At 39.0% G+C, this 17,374-nt stretch overlaps 1 protein-coding gene across 2 annotated transcripts in view; it reads left to right on the top strand.

Annotated features, from left to right (window-relative positions):
- Positions 1 to 17,374, top strand: part of IMMP2L (inner mitochondrial membrane peptidase subunit 2) — a 781,125-nt gene that overhangs the window by 546,317 nt on the left and 217,434 nt on the right. For both annotated transcript variants that reach the window (XM_067564213.1, XM_067564212.1), the window contains exon 4: positions 15,001 to 15,066. In XM_067564213.1, coding sequence (XP_067420314.1) covers positions 15,001 to 15,066 — 66 coding nt within the window. The remainder of the gene's footprint in view (positions 1 to 15,000; positions 15,067 to 17,374) is intronic.

The following is a 17,374-nucleotide window of genomic DNA, read 5'->3' as shown; positions in this document are numbered from 1 at the left end:
TACACAATTGTTCTTCTATCGCAATACAAATTCTGAGTTTAAGAAATACCATTTGCCATTACTTGTGTCTTTACCTTTTGATAGCTAGAAAATAATTGGCTTTCATTTTCCTAAGACATAAACACTGAAAAAACATCTACTGTCTACACCAAACTACTTTTATAAGAATGATAACAAGGGTAAAACTCCTATTGACCTCCAAAGAGATGTTCTTAATGAGTTTTTCAGTTGATTTATTTTGACATAATGCCACTATTCTTAAAACAATTAATTTTTTTTATTTTTAAGAGGTCTGAACATCTTATTTTATGAGACATCCTGGAATTTTAGTAAGCAGAGTTGGAAAGGAGCAACTGGTTATCTTTTCCATCTCTCAGCCAATCTAGTAGTATTCACTACAGTGTGCTTTCAAGCTAAAATCCTAGCTCCACGGAAGCCAATAGGAGTTTTGTCATTTACTTCAATGAGGTCAGTATTTTCCCATCAGTATTTTGTCCAGTTTAGTTTTATATGTCTTGGGCAATGTGGCTTCCACTTCTATGGGAGACTATTTCATGAGCTAGTGGAGTTGGTGTAATTAGGTATCAGATGCAATTTTGTAACTGCCATTATAAAATGTGTCTTTCTCCTTGGTGTGTATACTTTTCAAATACCTTGAAGAATGTTATGATGTCCCTCTTCAGGGTCTGACCCTACATTCTGTTCATTGCAACCTGTGAGGGGTACAAGAGCCCTCTCTCCTGTGGAAGTGAGATTAGAATGCTGAACACCTCACAAGATCGGACCTGTAGTCTTCACCTCACCAAGTGGTACACATTTATGTTAGTCTTTCCTTTACTCCACCATTACAACTTTATTTGTTTTTTTGTAGTTAGTTCTCTTTGGATTCTCTCCCTTAGGGATAGTTAAAAAAGAGGGCTAAGTTTATGCAAACGATACAGGTGAATTATAGTGCAATATGTTAGTGCACACTGCAGTTCACGCCCCCTTACTCCAAACTGTGGGGCTGTGTAGACTCATTAGTGCCCAAGTTCTTTATGAAAATGGGACTTAGGAGTCTTACGTCACTTAGGGACTTTTGAAAAATCTACAATATACACACATTTGCTACCAATTATTTGTTCAATAACTTGTGGGGGTGGTTAGCCGGAGAACCTTCTTGAAATTTTGTCAGAAAGAAATGATGTATGGAAACTATTCATGGTGGTTGTACTAAGCCACTATGGATGATTTAGAATAACACCTCTCTGTAGGAAGTGGGACACTGTGATGAATCCTTGATGAACTTAGGTCCATGCTCTGGAAGCATGAAAACACTGGAACGTACATTTTCAGTGTATAAAATACTTTAAAAAATAAGACTAGCTAGCTTACAGTTATTACATATAAAGCTGATATTGCAGCTTAGAAACTTTCCATGAGTATTTTATTACTGCTGCTTTCCAGAGGCTTTGATTATGTACTCTGTGCAACCTTTTGTAACAGAACTAAGTCATTGTGTTTATGTTATAGCATAAAGTGTTTTGGAAGCTATATTTAAAATAGTTTCATTCACACATAAAAGTCTAAGCAGCAGGATAATGTGACAGTCAATCAATAGTTTACTTTAGCACAACAAACATAAGACATCCAGATGCCCTGGTCCCCAAATTAGTTTGCCTTGTATTAGTTTGGCTTAGAATTCAGCAGATAAATAATTCTAAGGGCATTCTCTAAAGGAAAGGTTGAGGTGATGAAATTTTTCAGCTCTTTAGGAAAAGGTGGAAGTGAGGTGAAATGGCAAGGGTAAAACAACAAATAATTAATTGAGTCTCTTTGTTAACAGGAAGGAGGTCAAGTACACATAACCTTGGCAATTACTTAGTTTGCATTTTAAACAGCTGAGTCATTTAACTTCAGTGTGATTAGATTGGAGGGCTGGGAACTAATTAAAATGAGATTTTAATTCAGAAGAGTAGTTATGTTTGCACGTTACTATAGTACTTCCAGGTTTTCAGATTGACTAGTCACATTGTTTTGCAGTCTACCCATTAGTTTTATTGCACTGAAGCATTTTAATTAGAGTGTTCAATTTCCTTTTTGTTATTCTTGCTACTGCACTTGAGCCAGTTGGCTGAAATCTGAAAATAAAAGGTCATCCTCAATTGAGCCTGTGTTTAAATTTTGCCTTTCAGATTTTCAGAACTGCCTATAGCAGTGGTTCCCAAACTAGGGGTCGGGACCCCTCAAGGGGTCGCAAGGTTATTATGGGGAGGTCCCAAGCTGTCAGCCCCCACACATGCCATGGCTATGGCTATCAGTCCAGTGCATGGCTGACAGCCAGAACCCTTCAGAGATGGGTGGCCGGAGAGCAGTGGCTGCTGGCTGGGTGCTCCGAAGGCAGTGGCGCCCCCAGCAGCAGCACAAAAATGAGGGTGTCATGGCATGGGGGGGGGGGTGTCATGGCATGGGGGGTTGTCACTGCCTGAAATATTTTCAAAGGGGGTTAGAGAAAAAAAGTTTGAGAATCCCTGGCCTATAGGATACACAGTTTTGGTTGCTAGATCTACATTTTTCCTAAAAAGGGGAAAAAATAACAAGATGGCTTTGCTTGGTTCTGCCATGATAGGAAATACCCATTTAGATTCCATAGAAGATAGTTGCTGAAGTCCTTTTCTGGAGTTGGCTACTGACAGAGACCCAGATAATCTTCCACTGCCAGTCAGAAGTGACAAAAGTCTTCTATCTCTGTCATCTCAGCTACTAGTGAGACTGCATCTATGTAAAAAGTCAAGAATATACCAGAGATACCTTAATCAGTCACTGAGTACCCAGATCCTCTTATTCTTCATCTTCTAACCCATCCTTTAGGGACCATTTGTCCTAGATTTATTAAGGCCTGGCAAACCATTCCTTCAGACACTCTCTCCAGCTTCAGAGAGTCTTCTCTCAGGAAACTGCATCTATCTGTCTAAGGTACTTACATAACCCCATTGCTACAGAATTTGAGCTCATCACAATCTTTAGTGTATTTATTCTCCCAACAGCTCATTTTACAGATGGGAAACCGAGGCACGGAGATTAGTGACTTGCCCAAGGTCATGTAGGCAGTGTGTAATGCAAGAAGAGGGCCTGACTCTGTTGAAAATGGGAACCATACAGGCAGTGGTAGAGTTTACCTAAGGGAAAGGTAATTTTTTTATGCCCAAAATGAATAGTTGCTCATACCCTATTCTGGACATCCACTAACTGAACAAATACGGAAAGAAAATCTAATTTCACAGGCTTTCTCTGTGGATCTTATTCTGAGTTCTCAACCCTCAAGACTGGTTCTGAGCCTTCCTCTTTTGTAAAGCTTATTTCATGTCTCATTAAGGCAAAAGCAAAGGAAATAATTCAGGTTCATTATGGGCAAGTGCAGGACAGTATCCTGTCAGCCTTCAGGGTATTAACCAAGTATTTGGTGATTGCCACTCATCTGTGAAATCAAGACCCACAATCTGTATCTGGATGACTAGTTCAAAAGAATTAATTCTCAAGATGGGGTAGTTCATCCCTTGAGGAGACTTGCTGCCTTTTCAAATCTCTTGGTCTGAGAGTAAACAAATATATATATATACATTGATCCAGCTCTCAGGTTTATCTAATCTTTGTTCAGGCACCCTAGATTAAACAAGGCACCTAGTTTGTCTACCCCAGAATGGATGGCTGAGATCTCCTCCTGGCACTGGACCTAGAAAAGTTCAGACTAGAAGCCTAGGGAGATTAATATGCAAGTATTAGGCCTGATGTTGCCCAGCACCTTTGTTGCTGGCTTTACAAGACTATAGACCAATCTTTGCTAGTGTGGGTGAATCTGTGTACGAATTGTATATGCTAGTATTCCCCTATAGTTGTACAAAGACTCTATCGTGGTGAAGACTGTCAGAGAATGTCCTGATGGGGATGCCTTCCTCTGTGCCTACTCCTCAGATAAGAATAGACATGGATGCTTATTTCTGGCTTAACTTGTGCTCTTTATCCCTCACATTTTCATGACTATGACATATATATGTAAATTTTCCAAATAAAAAGTCTACAGTCTGGGTTAGGGAACATATTTAGGATATTTAATTGTCCATGTTCTTTGAAAGCTTCAGGAGTCAATGCTTCACAGTATTTGGAACAAAGTGATCCTTTCTGTTTGCACCTGGTAGATATTGATCCTCATCCCATTTCATCAAGGTAGTCACTTATAGCTAGTATCCTATAGAGGGGGCTCTATTTGTCACAAAGGAGGAGAAAAAAGATTTAGTAACTCTTGTTTTTTTAATGACTTATGTCCAAATAGAGATACTGATCTCCTCCCTCCCATTCTGTTTCAACGCCCAAGTCTAAACAGGACTTCTGGAGGCAGTGGGGAACTAAGGAACTATAGAGAGTGGAGTGTGTGTACTTCATAGGTGAGGTCTGTAGAGCATGAGGAATTGTGTACACCTCCTCACTGCCAATTGCTGCTTAAAAAGGTTTCACAGCTGTGTGGCGAGGCACACGACTCCTTCAGTGAAGTTTTGTACAGGCCATTACTTTGGATGGTTATTATTTATTATGATTCGTTATTACAGTGGCACTTAGAGTCTTCAATCATGGGAACCCATTGTTCTAGTTGCTGTACAAACATAAAAAAAAAAAAAGACAGAACCTATCTCAGAAAGAGAGCTTGCAATGTAGAATTGTTGCAAGATGTTACCATTGGTAGGTATTTCTCTTTTCTGATAGTGAGTGATCTTGCTTTTCAAGAGAAAGCTTTGTATATGAAATGCTAACATAGTTCAGAACTTCTAGTCATGGAATTGTAAGAAAGAATTACTGTATGTCATTACAAATATAGCCTTCCTAGTATTATTAATTATATTACTGCAAACATATTTTCCACTGGAGATACGGTGCTAATCAAGCATTCCTGAAGCTTACGCTCAACCAACTGGCACAACTCCAGCCTTAAAGTGTAATGAGACTAAGTTTCGAAGATGGATGAAAAAATAGTGGATATTCAGCATATGGTTCATTTAATCAGCTTTCATTACAACTGAAGATCTGCTTCTTCAAGCTTAGCCTACAAGGAATGCAAGACCAATTGAAGAATGTTCTGAGTTGCTCTTAGTGTCTGTTCATAGTGCCAATATTATGGATGGTTAGTTGGGAGATTTTTATATGCAGAAAATTCGCATATGTCACACTTATGAAAGGGTCAGAGGCCAAGTGTGCTGGTTAAGCCAGAAAGTGAGCCAAATGCTGTCGCCCCCTTACCTCTGCTCTGTAGGCAAGAATGGCATAAAACACAACAGAATTGCAACAGTAATGATGCAGTTCAGGACGTCAAGGAATACACCTGTGGTGTGCCTCTTTCCTCAATAATACAAGGATAGGGAAGGGAGAAGAATAGGGGAGTAGTTAGTGGATCAGCCATTATCCATGTCCATAGGCCTGAAACCCCTGCTAGGGAATGTGAAAGGGATCTGGCTGTAACTAAAGGATGGAGTCGTGGCAGTGGAATGGTTGCAGTGCTGCTCTGTACCAACAGGAATTTTCCATCTTCAGCCTCTCTGCAATGTTGGCCAGAGAAAGACCTCTTGTGCCCTAGAATGCCATCCTACATAAGTTTGTCAATGCTCTTCATTTCTGACTTGCAACACCCCTGCTGTTGATTAGTATAACTATAGCGGCTCTCCTGAGCAAAGCTTGTCAATCATAGCAAGATGTGTGATATATTTTAGTTTTGTTAAGGTTAATTTTCTAACTTTGTGCTAATGAGAAGTGGATGGATTCAATTTAGTCATTCTAGAGAACAAGCACAGCATGTACACTGCCTCAATTCTGAGCTGGAGAAATTACTTCTAAGGGGGTGAAGCCAGTGCATTTTGTGTGATCTTTCAATCCTTGACCCCTTTGCTGAGAGACCAACAAGGATCTGATGATGGCTTTGTCATGTGGTCACATGCTGTGAACAGATCTGGAGCTATTGTTTACTGTTTTTGTGGTGTCCACTTATGAGGACAATTGGATTTTAACTAGGTTCTATTGGTACTTCCCTACATCATAGAGAGGTTGTGGGGATACATAAATTAAACAGTGAGATGCTCAAGTACCATATAAATACCGAAGATAGATAGATATGTGAGAAAATCTGTTGCATTAATCACTCTTTCACATATCTTCCCTGCTAAATTTTTTAATCTGTGCCATGTTACATGATTATTTATTTCACATCCAAGCTTTTATCTTATACAAATTACACTTTTTTTCCCCAGAAAAAAGATGTTTTTCCTATAATGATGGCCAGGAAAAGAGGACAATAGAACAGATTAGAAAATACATTCTCAACTATAGGATACAATTCTGTAGCAGTTCTTTGCCTGGAGCACTTAAATAGGGATTCCACGCATCACATGGCTTATAGCAAATATCATAATAGGTTTATTATCAAGAAGGCCAAAGGTAATAAATACATAATGAGGCTATTAGAATGGTTACTTTCCTATGACATCACTACCAGAATTTAAAAATGCAGTGGAAACTTCTGGGGAAAGGAATGGTGGGGTAGATCAGGCTCAAAGTGTTTTTAAAAGTGTTCTCTTATGAAAAAGATGGTTTTAACTTAAGTGTTCTGTTTGTTTTGATTTCCTTTGTGTAAATAATAGTTAGTTTAAATCATTGGCTGGCATAAATCCCATCTGGTATAATCTGAAAATAAACTGTGCCATTTAAACATTCTCAAAGTATACAGGAGTAAAGCCACATGAAGACACGAAGCATCTATTATCTTCAGGCACTTCTCAACATGCAGTTTAAATACCTTTTACGAGAAATATTCTATATATGATCTGTTGGCATCACCAATCAAAAGATACCACAAACCTCACAAATAAAGGCTTAGCAGGATAATGCAACATATTAAATAAGTACTGGTTATCACCACATTTCATGATTCTTGATAATGTGTTAACAGTATAAAACTATCCCCTCTTTGTTCCATACACACACCTATAAACCCTGGGTGTTCTTTGAAGAACTTTATTTTATGATGCCGCAGTAATTTAGATGGGCTCTGCTGGCATTCAAGTCTAATTTCTTTATTCTTTTAGTAGTAGATACAGTAATAATGTCTGTTGAAAAACATAATAGCTTTTGGCTTGTCCGCTTTCTCTAAGCATCAAACATTGTGTATGACAGTTATCCGGGGTCTGTGCGTTAGTTTTACTCTTACAAAAGACTGCATACTCAGCAGGCAATGATCTTGCATGGTATTTTGAGATATGTGTTCCTTGGTTCCTTTAGAGAGTGAAAAACGAAGCAACTGCCTTTCTTCACTAAGGTTATGTCTACTCTGTGGCCTATGTTGGCAAAATTTACATCACTCAGGGTTGTGAATATTCCATCCCCCCGAGTGACATAAATTACACCAACATAAGCATTCATGTCCACAGCACTACGTCAGTGGGAGAAGCTCTCCCACTGACATAGATTATGCCACTTGCAGAGGTGGGTTTTTTATGCCAATGTGAGAGCTCTCTCCCATCGGCATAGAGCATCTTCACCATATATGCTGCAGTGGTGCAGCTCTATCGATACAGCTGTGCCGCTGCAATGCTGTGTGTATAGACAAACCCTCAGCCTGCTGCGATAGACCCTAATAAGCACTGTTTACGGAAATGCTTGTAGCAACTTCAGGGCCAAGTTGTTATGCATAAATTGCTGTAGGCAACTATTAAGAGGAAGTTACTAAGATGAATTAAAGGATGAAGGGAAGAGTAGACACTGAGATATCATAAGGGAAAGTGCTATGAAAGGTTAATGATAATTGTTAATGAGTTTATGAGAACCATTATTTGAAATTGTGCTAAATGATTTTCACTCAGTGCACTTAAATAGTCTAGATGGGCAGAGCAAATGCTGACCCACCCCCTTGCTACAGTATAACCAAAGGTCTAAAGCCTTCAGGAATCTTTCAGCTCTTTCATATGAAAGCAGAGATTCTAGCAGCTTCTGCACCTTCTCATCTGTCTCTTCTTTCTCCTCTACAATTCTCATCCTCTAAATGGCTTCTCTAACACATTCCCCATATCACCCCCCCTCAACTTGTTTCTGGCAGGCAATGTTGTCTGCCTGGGACCATAAAGCACTACTGCTCTGTAGCTAGCTCCTCATGCTCTGAAATGGGTGTAGTAGATTCGAAAGGATTCTTCCTCTGCTCTTGCTCTGAACTTCCATCCTCTTCTCTTCAAGAGAGTCCCTGCATGGAGTGTAAGGAAAGATAAGGACCTCCATTGGAGGCTGAGATCTATCCCCATCAAGGAGAAAAGAGGAGAAGACACTTTTTTCCATCTCCTGGTTCTGAGAATACCCACTCTCATCCAGCAGATAAGAGGAGAACCCCATTTCCCTCCCTAAGTCACAGATGTTGAACACTCCCCAGCCAAAAGGTAAAATGTCTGAGAGACACCCCGTACCAAGTAGAAATGGCCCTGAAAGTGGGAGCTTCCCAGCAAGGGATGACTTCTAAGCAGTGGTAATACAAGTGCCTTGAGAGAGAGACTGCAGAGGGATGGCAATTAGTGGTGTGTGTTGTATGGGTTGGAGACAGTGGGTGTGTCATGAGAGTATATGGAGGGAGAGAGGTGTGGTGGGAATATATGAAGGTGGGTGTGTCAATGTGTGAAGGGGAAGTAAGTGAGTGTGCTGTTGAACTGATTTAGTGAATGGTTTCATGGATACCTGTGGGTATTTTAGTGAGAGAGAGGTGTGAGTAGGTAGAGGAGAAAGAGACAGACCTCTCAGAAGGTTCAGAAGGCTCACTGAAATCTTGACACTGTGATCTGGGGCCACCTGAAATTTTACAAAAATAGTTCCACAATTCTGGATTACTCTGAGCTGTTGTGAAGCCGTGGAGGGACTGCCATTCCAATTGACTGTTTGCACTTTCCTATGGTTCAAAGCAATCAGGTTGCCCATATCTGTTTTCACATGGGAACTTGGCTGCCCTGTTTCAGTTTTCATGGTTAACCTGGAAAAATTCTGATTCTTAAGGTGGGCAACATGATAAAATGTTTAGCGATGTGGATCATCAGGCAGGCAGGAGCCATCTTATCTGAGTCATTGGTTTTTCTACCTGTTGCCCTTAAAAGCCAGTGGGAGTTGGAAATGGTGTAAAAATCTGCCAGTGACCATTTCTGCCTTATAGTACACATTTTTAAGAATTTGAAGGCATCAGACCCATAAAATGTTCACTTGAATACCTGGTATTTTTCATGGGTTTTAGAGAAATGTTAATTGGGATTGTAGGACTCTCTGCATTCTATTGAAAAAATGAATTTATGTGGTAAATTGCATTGGTAACATTATCTTTGATGTTTGTGACGGAGTGGAAATAAAATTGTGTCACCCAGTTATCCCTCTGTTGAGCCCAATAACTTGTTTGATTAAAGAATAACTTGTATTTTGACTAATTCATATCTTCCAGACAGACATCTAATGTTGATATGAAGACATCAAAAGAGAGAATCCACCACCTCTCTTGCGAGTTAATTCCGTTGGTTAATTACCCTTACTGTTAAAACTTTGTACCTTATTTCCAGTTTGAATTTGTCTGGTTTCAGCTTCCTACCCTTGGTTCTTGTTATGCCTTTCTGTACTGGCTTAAAGAGCCCTTTAATACCCAGTATTTTCTCCCTGTAAAGATATTTATACAGTGTAAACAAGTCACTTCTCAATTTTTTTTGATATGCTAAACACATTGAGATCTTTAAGTCTGACACTATAAGACATTTTCTTCAGCCTCAATTCATTTTTCTGGCTCTTTTCTGCATCTCCCCAATTTTCCAACATCCTTTTTAAAATTTTGAAACAAGAACTGTAGGTGGTATTCCAATATCTGTCTCACCAATGCCATATATGGAAGTAAAATTACCTCCCTATACCTACTCACTTCTCCTGTTTGTGCATCCAGAGATCACATTAGCTCTTTTTATGAGTGTCACACTGAGAGCGCCTGTCAGCTGTTTGTTCACCATCACCCCTCAATCCTTTTCAGAGTCACTGATTTTCAGGGTACAGTCCCCCATTCTGGCCTTTATTCCTTGTTCCTAGATGTATAACTTTGCATTTGGCTCTTTTAAAACACAGTTTGTTTGAACAGACCCAGCTTAACAAGTGATCCAGGAGCATTGTCTGACTGCCCAGGCCTTTTCATTATTTATCATTCTGCCAATCTTTGTGTCAGCTGCAGATTTTTATGAGCCATGATTTTATATTTAATTTCAGATCATTGATAAAAATGTTGAATAGTGTCAGGCCTTCAATCGATCCCTGCAGAACCCCACTAGCAACATCCCCATTTGATAATGATTTGTAATTGTTGACTACTTTTTAAGATGCCAATTAACAGGTTTTTAATACATTTCAAATATGCTTTATTAAGATTCTTAATTTTTTAATCCGAATACCATGCGGTACTAAGTCAAACACCTTACACAAGCCTCTCTGCAGTTGTCTTTATCAACCATAAAACCACATTGACTGGCATTAATGATATTCCTATCCTTTAATTATTTAAATCCTGTATCAGCTTTTCTATTATTTTGCCTGGGATAGATGGTAGGCTAATGAAAGCAAAGAGCCTGTGAGGATCCATGGACCTAAATCTGCTAGCCTCTGGGCAGCTACCATGTCCATACCACCACCCGACAGCTCTAGTGAAGTGGGGATCAGCAGTCTATGAGCCCTACACATTCAAGCACCACTGGATGCCCCCACAATGGAAGTGCTGGCATAGCCTACTGCATTCCTTGATTGGCCCTGGCATGATATCTAAGGTCTACGGGAAATATCTGAAGGTTGTCTGTACAAGTATATGGCTCCTTGGCTTGCTGCTGCAAACAGACCTCGCTGTGCACTCCTGATACCTTCTGTGCTCCTGGTTCCTGACCCCAGTTTTGCTCCTGAAGCCTAGCTTTTTTCCTAATCCCTGCTCCACTCCTGACTTCTCGCACTGCCTCTGTTCCACTAATCCTACTTTGTCTGGCTCATTTGGCTCTGACCCAATGCAGCTCATCAACCTCAACTCCGACCTGATCTTAGTGTGACACTTGTATTAACTGCTGCTTCTAGCTTTGACCCTCTGAACTGAGCTTGGATCATGTTCCTGAGTCCCCTCCAACCCAGACCCTGGCTTTCACCTGCATCCCTGGACCTGGGGTCTTGACAGAGCATCTCATTTAAAGAGAAATGGATTAGCAGCAAGTGAGTCTCAGATTTGGTGACTTTTGGGTCAGCTGCAAGGCTCACCTATCTGACAGTGTTCATGGGGAGAGGAATTGGGATATGGAGTGCAATTTGGTCTGGGGTTAAAATGGTTTTCAGGAAGTTTGTTTTTCTAATGCTCATTGATAGGCTTTCTATTATTGCCTCTATTTTAAAAGTTTTTGTAATATTCCTGGATGGTTTGATAGGCACTCAGCTTCATAACAAGGGAAAGTGTATGTGTGTGTGGGGTGAGTGGGGGGTTGAGGAAAATGCCAATCTGCCTTTTTGAAAGGCCACTACTGAATCTGGATGGGGCAGAGACATGCAGACTGGTCTATGAAATACGACCTCTGAATTTCGTTGTTAAGTCTTTGAGAGGTAACTACTAGTCCTTGTTATGGGTCTATCTATCTTCAGTAGGCCATTTCCTAAAGAAAACAGTGTACACAAAATTGAGTTTGGATATTAGGTAACTGGAGAAAACTGGTTAGGATAGTGGAGGCTGTGGCCCTGGATCAGGGGAGCTTGAGAAGCCAGTTGAGTGAGTGAGTGTTGCCATTAGGGTGTGATGGGTGAACACAAAAGGGAGGGACTGAAGGATCAAGTAGGAGATAGGAGTTGGTGCGGGTGTTGGTCACAGGCATACTGGACACAACGTAGATAAATTAACATGCGAAGGAGTTGCCTATCTCATAATTAGAGAGTAGATTGAATAATGATTACAAACTTTGCCAACATTTGCCCTAAATAATTATTTGTAAATAATATTTTTTCTCACTTTTTGACCAGATCTGCAGCCAGAGTGTGGCTAAAATATTCAGTGACATTCAGTAAGAAAGAATCTGAAGCCAGAAATTGCCTACATATCTCCTCTTTGTATGTCTTCCACAGCCAGTTAAGGTTCCTTCACTGAGCATATTTTAGGAGAACCCTTGTGATTACGCTAAGTTCAGTGCAAAACTGTGTCTGTAGAATATTCTCTGTCATCTATGGTCCACTATTTGTGACTGTTGAACTAAATACCCTATCTGCAGCCAACTGAAACTCCCTTGTTCAGTGGTATCCATATTTTTTGTATCCTGTTAAGTCCAGTTCTTATTTTTCTTACATATGTTTTTTCCATTTAAATGAATTCTAATTAAAATATGAATGTAATACTTATTTTTTTATTATATTTTTTCTGGCTTCAAATGTGTAAAAACATTTATTATTTAAATAATGCATAAGGGTTTCTTTGAAGCTTCTTTGATAAATCAGTTTTTTAATGTGTCCTTACTGGCAGAAAAGTGACCACTTTGAGAATGAATGTTCTTGCTCTGATTTAGAATGATGTTTATTCAAGGTCATTACAATTATTGCTGAGTGGGTGCAAATTAACACAGAGGTCAGTAATTACATTACAAAATGTACATGCTAATCAAACAGAAATGCTTATGAGGGGAATTCAAAAGAACCTTTAAAAGTAATGTGTGAAATAGAATTTTGAAAGGGCAGACTTAAAATTTGATGGCTGTTTTCACTCAGTCTTTAGCAAACACACACTTTAGCACATACATTATGTATTACTATTTCCCTTTGGTTAAATACATTTACAAATCAATTACCTATGAAATTTTACTGAAATGGTTTAATTTACAGTAACTCTAGTGGGTAAAAAGTAATAGGTCTTCTCTCAGGCTGATCCTGAGTGAGCAGTGGCACATAAAGATATGGTAGGGGTGGTAGCAGTGACAAGTGCTGTTGGTGCTCCAACTACTAGAACCTTGTAGGTATCTAAAACTTGGTGGGTTCCTCCCAAGAATGACATACAAAGGGGTCATAAAAATAATCTCTGTTTTCAGACTGGTAGAGAGAAATGGCGCAATGAGTTAGCTTGAAGGTAAAGTATTTCAAAGAAGAGTCACATTAAATGACTTTATACAGTAAATGATCTCAGGACATAATTCTAATGACTAAATTATCACATTTGAAATTATGGCTCACCAGGTTGAAATGCCATGGCCACATACTGCTCTGAAGGAAACATATCCTTTGGTCATAGGCTGGGCAGATGTCTTTCTGCTTTGATCCTTTTCCTTCTGAGTCTCTGGGCCGGGCCTCCCTGCAATTCGATCACTCTTATGAAGACGGGAGCTGTGGACATGAATCTGCATCAGCCCCTATGCTGACATTTCCTTCCTTGGGCTTGTCTTCCCTATTGAGTTAATATGAAGTATAGTATTGTTCCTGTTAACTTGACCCTTGCCTCCAAACAAAATTCTATCACATGTGAGTGGAGGTGGTAGTAACATGAGTTGGCATGACCAGGGGTATAGAGCAGATCTCAAGTGAGTTTCCGTTGATAGCTGCTAATATGACTTGTCTGTAGTGGAACTGTAGGCAAGTGCTATAATACAACAATCTTGGGGCACCAATTCTCCAATGTCTCCTCATAATCCTCCAAGAACCTTGTGGCCCTTTCTTGCCTATTCCCTATTTCCTAACCAGAAGTCACCTACCACTGCAAATAAGCCTGCTTGGTGTTCTGTCCCCCTAGTTTCATGTGGCTTCCAATAGAGATTACTGAACTCATCTCTGGTGAGTTTCCCATCCAAAGCCATCTTAGTTTTGCCTTTGAAGAATACACCCGACAAAGACATTATCTCAGCATGCTGCCAGCTGGCCAGAGGCTGTGACATGAAGATACTGGTGGATTTCTAGAGTGAGGCTAGCAGGACCCAAGATGTCAAGAGCAAGAAACATAATGCAAAGCTCTGTGATAACATTTCTAACAAGCTGATTAACCTCAGAGTCTTATGTACAGAACCTCAGTCAGTGCCAGGAGAAAACCAGAAGCGTGGGCTATTTGATGGCCTTTCTTAAAAACAAAGAAATGGAAATCTTTATTAAGAAAACATGGAAAAATTACATTGTTTGCACAGTTAAGCATTTAGAAGTAAAAAACTGGCTAAAGTGTAAGTATACCACAAATAGATATTTGATGATCATATGTGAAGGTATAGAAATTTTTTGATAGTACACTGTATTTTTTGAATAATAGCATGATCATATATCTTAATGTATATGCAGAAGGATGTAGAATTCAAGTTGTGCATGCAGGCTTACCTTTGCTTCCTGATTACTACATGCTTAAGTGTGCAACTGTATCACACTCAGCATAAAATATTGTATGAAAAACAATTTTAAATAAAATGTGATATATTAGGTGACTTTGTATAAAGCTGAAACTTTTGGAAAATTCTATCTGTTTTTCTAAACTCCTTTGCTTACCTCTGCAAGATTTGCCTAAATTAGTGTGATAAATATTAATCTCATTTTGAGTTTTTTTCAAGTGAATGAATAACATAAATGTTTAAATACTCTATATTATTAAAGTTTGATGGAAAATTCAGGTTTAAATGTATGAATTTATTTGCGAAGGTTCCCACATCATCAATAATGGGACATTCTAATTTCATCAGTGTCAAGTGTCTTCCCCATTTCTACTGTAATAAAAAGAGTGTTGATTATCTTAGACTTTGCATTCAGCTGATATTTCAGCATCTGTTTTTTTCATGATGGTTTGAAATAAGAATGATAGCAGCGGCTTTACTTTAGCTGGAACATCATGATTGATGCCATATCAGGGAGAACATGGAATCCCATAATGACTTTAATAGTGCCTATTTCTTTGTGAAATTTCTTTTCATTTTCTTAAAACAACAGGAACATTACTGATTGTATAACCTTATCCTTTTTCAGGTCTCCTAAAAACCCTGAACAGAAGATCATTAAACGAGTGATTGCTCTTGAAGGAGACATTATCAAGTAAGTATTGTGAGCCTTAATCTCTGACTCCTTATAGGAACACTGGCTTTTCAGTAAATTTTGTATGAGTATCCTAGATGACAACTTTTTAGTAATTTCTCGCTACATATTCTTAACAGGAATGTCAGTGTTGTACATCTCAATATTTTTTAATAAGACAAGAAATGTGTACACAAAGGTAACCTTATGAAAATTACACAGGTGCAAATCCTGCTCATCATCTACAGTATCTGATTCCCCATGGCAAATTTATGCCAGACAATTGCAAAGGAATTTTTATAGATGAGCACAGGGCTTTGGGCTTTCTGGTAGGACTGATAGTATTTATACAGTAGTTGGTAGGTAGAAAGTTCACACACTAAGTAAAATAGTTCACACAGGTGTCTGTCCTCATTGCAGGTATTTTGGGGGAACCCAGACCTGTAAGGAATATGGCTGATTGCCGTTACAGCAAAATACTATATCAGGGGGGATTATAAAGAAGGGAGCTCTGAAAAGTCTGTTTCTAGATTTTGGGCTGTCCTGGGAACTAGGCCTTTCTAGGACTAAGAGAAATTAAGGATCAAATTTATGAGATGATGCCTAAAAGTGTGGCAATTTCCCTCCCATTTTTAACCCCTTAACGATAATGCTCTGCTCTTATATAGGTAGCACTTTTCATCAGTAGTTCTCAAAATGATTTGCAAAGGAAGTCAATATCATCCCTGCTTTTGCTCAGAGACTAAAAACTGTGATGTTCCCAGCTTGTTATAATCATGGCTCTCCTAACATGGCTGTATGGCTTCTCCCACCATTCTGGTTTGCTCCTCCTACCCCAGCCAACATGTCACTTTTCTACTGTGTGCTGCAAACGGACACTTGCAGTTAATGCCAGCACAGCGGAAACAACTAAGTGCATTCTGGTTAACCAGCTGTTCTTCAGTTCCCACTTCTTCTGTACTTTTTATTGCTGCTGTTGCCCATTCATTACATCCTCCTGTCTTTAAAAAAACCAAAAACTAAAACCAAACAAACAAAAATAAAAAAAAAACCACAAGAAAAAAAGACAGTCACAAAATTCTATTGCTTAGTCTTAAATCGGGTGGGCCTATTGCTTAACATGACTCTGCGGGAGACTAGCTGTGAACAGGTTTGTCTTCATTTATTTGAACCGTAAACTCACCTGGCCATTGACACACTCACTTCGCCACAAGGGCCGCAATGGCTTCAAGAGAATTCAAGAGAAACCCTTAAGTACACTGATAGTTATTTTTATTAAGACCACAGCTAGCCCAGTGTTCTTGTCTTCTAAATATATAAAAGATAATAAAGGGTATATTTTCAAAGGGCTGAAGCCTAACACCCCTTTGTGTTGAAGCATTTGTTGACACAAATCTACATACTTGCACCTCTGTCTACTTAATTAGCACTCCTTTTGGCACCAGCATTGCCCCTCTGCCAAGCATGCACAGATGTATGGGGACGTGCAGATTGGTTTCTCATTGTAGAAGAAATCTAGACAGTCAGCCCAAAATGAATGACCAGTTCCCAGGGAACAGCTCTGCTTCAAGAACTGATTCTATTCAGAGACCAAGATGGACAACAATCCCTTCTGCTGCTCACACAGCTTGCTCTCAGGAATCATTGCCTATACTCAAACCTTTCATAACAAAAATTAACCATTACATATTATGTCTTACCAAGACTGAACATTTGATTATGAGGTAAAAACCTATAATACTTGGAACGCTATACGAAACAGCAGCATTGAGCTATAGCAATCTGTCTTCACACAATAGCTTCTTTCTATGCCATGTTGGCAATATATTTGATTTCAATGTTATTGTGAAAAAGGGCAAGATTAATAACCACCATTTAGTGTTCCTCATTCATTTCTGTAAGAATGTTGTTGAAAATGGATAGCAAAATAAATCAGTTCGAAATGATCCTACTTATTATTTTATAATATTAACATTTTAGAGTGGTGTTCTTGAGTACTTATAGGGTGGGGTTTTCAAAAACACCTAAGGAAATTAGTCAGCTAGTTCCCACAGATACTTTTGAAAAATCCCTCCCGTGATGATAAATAAACATGAACCTCAAGTGCCTTCAAATATTGGATGTTACTTTCCTGAACTATTTTTGGTTAATTTCTGGTTAGAACCATTCTCAGAAAAATACTCATATTTTATAATGTACCCATACATATTTTGTACCATTGAAATAAATCTTTGAAAAATTGACAACTTTTCCCCTTTAACTGCTGAGACTAATTTAGGAGCTAGAAATAAATCCAGAATATAAATAGAGGCTTATATAAGCTGGACAA

Source organism: Emydura macquarii, unplaced genomic scaffold (assembly GCF_026122565.2).
Source record: "Emydura macquarii macquarii isolate MOO-44397 ecotype Brisbane River unplaced genomic scaffold, CSIRO-AGI_Emac_v2 contig_2636, whole genome shotgun sequence".
In the NCBI taxonomy this organism is placed as follows: domain Eukaryota; kingdom Metazoa; phylum Chordata; order Testudines; family Chelidae; genus Emydura; species Emydura macquarii.
Note: the sequence above shows the minus strand (reverse complement) of the source record. Positions and strands in the feature narration are given on the sequence as shown.